Genomic DNA, 5,576 nt, shown 5'->3' with positions numbered 1-5,576 from the left:
ACTGGATAAGAGCTTTGTGTTCAAGTCCTGACTATCTGGGTTCAAGTGCTGAATCCACCATATACTAGCTGTGCTCCTCAGTCTCCTCATCTGCAGATAGTGGTAGGGCTGTGGTGAATGCTAAATGAGAAATACATGTGAAGTACTGGCCTGTCACCTGACTAGTGCTGGCACATGGCCACTCTGCAATAAAGATTAGCTATTGCTATGACTAACATTCATCCACACTCACTGGCAAATGTCCTCCTGCCCATGCGCACCACCCTCCCAATCCCTCCTCTAGCCTAGCTCAGTCATAGATGCCCTCATGGTTGACAGTCCAGGCTCCCAGAGCCAAAAGGAAAAAGCAGCTGCTTCTCTGCATCCCCTGGGCTGTAGCTGGGCCAGCCCATGTGAGCTCCTCACCAGCTCTGGGTTCCATCAGAGATGGCTTCCTGGAGGAGGCCTGGACCCAACGTGGGTGAGGGAGCCAGGGCAAAGCAGGAGAGTGCTACTCTGTGTCCTGGCTCCCTCCATTGTTCTTTACAACACCCTCTCCCCCAACCTCTGCTGCAGCGGCCTCCCTCCACCCCCCTCCCCCTTCCCACAGTAGAAATTTTCCTCTCTCCTCCTGCCAGAGTGTAAATTGCCCCCAGGAATGCACTGAGTCCCACCGCTCCCCTGGCAGTGGCCGGCGGCTGTCCTGGGGTCAGGCCTGGCCCTACATCAAAGGCTGCGGATCAGTAACAGCAGCTCCTTGCCTGCTACCACCCTCCCCTCCTCTCTCCTACCCTCCCACCGGCCCTTTGGCTTCCAAAACACAGCACATGGTAGCACTTAAGCTCTGGGAGGACATTTTTCCTGCACCCCCCCACCCCCTACTAGCCACAATGAACTACTTGTTAGGAGACTATTTTAATTTTACTGAATGCAATTTCTGCTCCTGAGGCTTCTGTTGCCACCCGCTTCTTGGCCTTGGATGCCCAGCACAAACTTAGGGGAGGCCAACCCTCCAGGAGAAGGTGAAACCTGAATGTGGAAATTTCACTGGTGTTGGAGGTCTGGGGAAGGAAGGGGACAGTGTTACATCAGGGAAATGGGGCTGGTGCTCTGGCCTCCACTCAGGAAGTAAGGGGGGTTGATTAGGAGAGGGCTCAGAGTTAGCTTGTACAACTCAGGAGGCCAGCATGAGAGTTTGAAGTATGTATGTGACCAGACATCCTTGGCCAATGCTCTCTTCCAATGCCCTGGCTCCAGTAGGCAGGCACTTAGCCTGGCAGCTATATGTAAGCTTTGCTTTCAGGTCCTGTAGGACTGACTGGAGTGGGAGCACTTCCAGTCTCCGGTCAGCCTCTAAGATTTGCTCCATCAGGTGCATCTTCTAGCAAATTCTGAAAACCAGGGGTCCAGTGGTCACTCTCTGGGACAGTACAGTGGTGGTTTGGAGACCCCTGGTGGCCAAAGGCTGAAAACCGAGACCTTTCCTTAGCGCTCCACTCAGCCAGCCCCAGGCCCGAAGGCCACCAGCGTCAACCATCCAGCTCCAGAACTCTGCCGTGAGTCAGACTCCCCAAAAATCCTCGTTAGTCAGCCTCTCCCATATAGCCAGGCTCACCTGCCCCATCTTGCTGGGAGGGAATGGCCTAGCCTAGGGGGCTGTCTCAGCCTCACAGTCATAGTAAGAGAGAGATGTGTAATCTACAACCAATCAACGACATGGGTGGGGACCAGGAAGTTAGTTTGCTGGGGATTGCATGTTCCAAATACTTCTGCAGTCTCCAGCTCCTTCCTTCCCTCAGCCCCAGTTGTGGGGCTGTAACTGGGAAAAGTCACTAAGGGAGCTTTGTTTCTACAACTCCCTAATCCTGTAATGTTGCCCAAGTTTAACGTTGGGAAAGGAAATATCCAAAACCTCATGGCATACAAACCGCTGCTCAAAAGTAGGCTGTGGTACCCAGAGGAGAGGAAGGGCGAGGGTCCCCCTGGAGAAGGGAAAGGGTGGTGCAGCTGACTGTTTTTGGCAGGGTCCAGACACTACATAAAGCTTTCCACATCTGGGGCCCAACATTCATTCCCTTAATCTCTTTCATTCATTCAGACTCCATTGTGACTGGACTGAGACCCACACTGAGTGTTGACACAGTTGACCAAAATTGAGTCACTGCCCTGGGACCCCAAATTATAATATGGAGGGGGACATAAAGAGGCTCAGAGGATGTCCCTATATTTGGGGACATGAAACTGACCATCCCTCCTTGGTGGCCTAATCCAGCTAGAGCAGGTAAGTCCTGTGCAAACTGCCCCTCTCAGTGCTTCTGAAAACCCTGGTCCTTCCCTTGCACAACCAAACCACATCTCAAGCACAATGCATCTAAAACTGGCTCCCCCCATCTCAGGCCTGCACACAGACTTTAGGCAAGGCCTGGGACCCCATTTCCCTCCAACAATCTGAGTGTCTAAACCTCAGGGCCTTAGGCTATCCCTAAGCAGTGCTACCAAATAGAGCCTGACACAATCTCTTGCTTCCTCCCTTTAAAAGCTATCTCAAGCTCTCTAAGCCTGGGAGAGGGAGCTGTGGGCCTGTTCCCTTTTTCCCCCCCAATGCTAACCTGGCAGTAAAAGAGAATCTTCATTAAGAGCATGGGTTTTGCCCATTGGCCCAGCTTTGAACCCTAGCTTTTCCACTTATTCACTGTATGACCTGGGCAACTTGTGGCCTCCACTCTAAAAATGGAATTCTTCTGAGCTGGCTAATGCATGTAAACTGTTCAGTAGTGTATTTCAAGTGGTAAGCACTCAATAAATGGCACCCCAACAACAGGGTTTACATGGCCTTTCTAGCCAAACCTTTCAACTTGGTGGCCAAGTGCCCTGGACAGTTCATTTTAGGTGTGTCTGGAATAATGGTCTGCTTCTAGATTTTGCTGCACACACTACAGCCAAAAGCGACTCTGAAGGGGCTTCAGTTGCTTACACTGGCTCCCAGGTTTCCCAGGCTCTCTCGTCTCTGGAGAGAAGCCACTGCTAAACCAAGTCAAAGAAAGACTGGGCCCATGAACCTACCTGGTCTCCTCACACCATTGTAACAAAACACCTGGGGATGAGCAGAAAGAAAACAGGACATGACTGGGATTTCACTCAAGAATGTGTCTTTATTGAAGAATTTGTAAGAAAAAAGGATGTGCCCTCTGTAAAAAGAGGAGATGTTGCCTCCAAACAGCAGGGAGGAATGAGAGCTGGGTGGCTTCCCAGAAGTCAGTGTTTCCGGCATGGCTGGCTCCTTTCCTGCAAGCACTACAGTGTCACACCACAGCTAGCAACTCCTCCCCACTCCCTCCCAGCCCTTCCTCCCTCCACCCCACAACCCTATAGCCATTTGAGGCAAATGGCTTTTTAAAGGCCCAAGGATAGATGTGCCAGGCTTGCCTCTTAATGGGGTCAAAGTGGGTTTTGCTTTGGAAAAATTCAAACAGGAATGTAAAAGGTTTGAGCTCTTTCTAGTCCAACAAAGGGTGATTACATCTGGCCCCTCTCAAGGGAAAGGGAGCAGAGACTGTCACTCTTGAATGTGCACACATGGGATAAATGGACTGTATCACAGTCTGCTCTTTATTTGAATGGAGAATGGAAACAAGGTTATAAGAATATATAACATCCATGTTCAAGAGTCACTGAGTTCTGGAGGGCAGAGGGAGCACAGAGGCCTGCTGATTCCAACAGTGCTCCTGCTGGCTGTCCTCGAGTCCTAGGGATGGTTATTCCTCTCCAGCCGGAAGATTGTCCTCAATCCGCCTGATGAATCTCATCCGGATTTCTGTCACACCATCTCCTTTCAGGGTGTCCTGGACAAACTTGGCCTCCACAGCCATCTGGACCTGGGGGTTAGGGGGAAAATGAAGGGGTAGCTGCCTGGCCACAGCCTCTAGGGAACCAGTGGGAATGGGGCATAACTGACTCATCCACAGCAGCCAAAAAAGCGGGGCTGGTTTCCCACAAGCACAGGATTGACAGTGCCAATGTTCTGTTGCATAAGACAATGGCTCCAACCCTTAAGGAGAAACTTAGCAAAGAATACCCAAGAATGAGACTGTCACCAAATAAGCCTATCTGAGAATGGATGTTCCTGGGCTTTGGGGACTGACAGCACCACCTTCCAGCCTGGTATGGAGGAGCATCACCATGTAAAGATGTCCGACTTGGATCCTACCTCAGCAGCATCACCATCTTAGACAGTAAAGTGCTGGCGTGAGCCAAAGCCCTGTCTTTTCTCTCTTTCATTCATTCACTTATCAAGTCCCTATTGCATTTCAGGTGTCCCAGAAGATAAAGAGCTGCACTCACCATCTCCAAAGCTCCCCGCAACACCCCACACAAGAGATTGGAGTAAATAAGGGATGAGTGGTTATCAGGAAGTTCCACAAAGTCCACCAAGGGGTTATTTTCCAAAATGAGGGAGAATTCATCACCAGCTGGGCTCCAATTAGTAATGCTTGGAGTGATGCCCAAGTACATCTTGAACGCCACCTGTCAAGGGACACAAAACAGCGCTTTAGGGAAGAGCAGCAGCAACTGTACCACTGGGAAGGTGACAGAACTGGCAAAGGGGAAGTAAGTGGCTCAGGAACAAACCTGTGGCCTCCGCAAGATGACGCTTTGGACACTCAGGGCAACAAAGGAGAAGCGTCTGTACATGATGCTGCGCCCCTCTCCTTCACGGCATCATATAATTTTGGCTGTCGCTTTGTTTTGTTTTGTTTTCCCAAAAATATTTTTCTTTCTTAGGCATCATACAAGTAAGCAACAACTCACTCACTGTCTGCCTGTACTTCTCAGTGGAAGGGAGCACTAGTCTCCCGACACCATGGCTGCCTGAGTGCAGGGGCCCCTAACCCACTTCCCTGTCCTCGGTCTGTGTTACCTAAATGTACCTTCTTAAAAGTGAAAACACATTACTGGGCAGAGAAAAAGTCCTACCCTATCCGCCCTCCTAATTCCAAACTCTCACAAAGCTCTCTCCACTGTCAGTCCTCTTTAGGATTTGGGTATGGCCAGCAAGCTTACAACAGAAAGACCACGGTGAAACCCTGTCTCTACTAAAAAATACAAAAAACTAGCCGGGCGAGGTGGCGGGCGCCTGTAGTCCCAGCTACTCCGGAGGCTGAGGCAGGAGAATGGCGTAAACCCGGGAGGCGGAGCTTGCAGTGAGCTGAGATCCGGTCACTGCACTCCAGCCCGGGCGACAGAGCGAGACTCCGTCTCAAAAAAAAAAACAAAAAAAACAAAGAAAAAAACAGAAAGACCAACTTCAGGTAACTGACACCACAAAGTTATGGGTGCTATGTCACTTATTAATACTGTAATAGATAGCACCAAGACTAGTAATAGTAAACATTTACTATATGCACAACACTATGCTAAACCCTAGCATTTTACCTAAATGTTCATGTCCATTATTCATTTACTCCTTAAAACAACCCTGTGGATAGCTCTTATTTTCTTCGTATTAAAGATTAGGTAACTGGTGCCAGGTGCGGTGGTTCATGCCTGTAATCCCAGCACTCTGGGAGGCCAAGGTGGGCAGATCACCTGAGGCTGGA

The 5,576-nt window shown here is 50.2% G+C and overlaps 1 protein-coding gene across 6 annotated transcripts in view; it reads right to left on the bottom strand.

The window, feature by feature from the left end:
* Positions 1–3,106: 3,106 nt before the first annotated feature.
* The window catches only part of TRAPPC3 (trafficking protein particle complex 3), an 18,591-nt gene continuing 16,121 nt past the window's right edge, over positions 3,107–5,576 (bottom strand). For all 6 annotated transcript variants that reach the window (XM_011955318.1, XM_011955317.1, XM_011955316.1 and 3 more), the window contains 2 exons: positions 4,321–4,503; positions 3,107–3,854 (listed from right to left, as the gene is read on the bottom strand). In XM_011955318.1, the coding sequence (XP_011810708.1) occupies positions 3,735–3,854; positions 4,321–4,503 (303 nt within the window). In that variant the 3' untranslated portion in view covers positions 3,107–3,734. The remainder of the gene's footprint in view (positions 3,855–4,320; positions 4,504–5,576) is intronic.

This window comes from Colobus angolensis, unplaced genomic scaffold (assembly GCF_000951035.1).
Source record: "Colobus angolensis palliatus isolate OR3802 unplaced genomic scaffold, Cang.pa_1.0 Scaffold4, whole genome shotgun sequence".
Classification (NCBI taxonomy): Eukaryota; Metazoa; Chordata; class Mammalia; order Primates; family Cercopithecidae; genus Colobus; species Colobus angolensis.
This window is presented reverse-complemented; position numbering and strand designations above follow the sequence as displayed.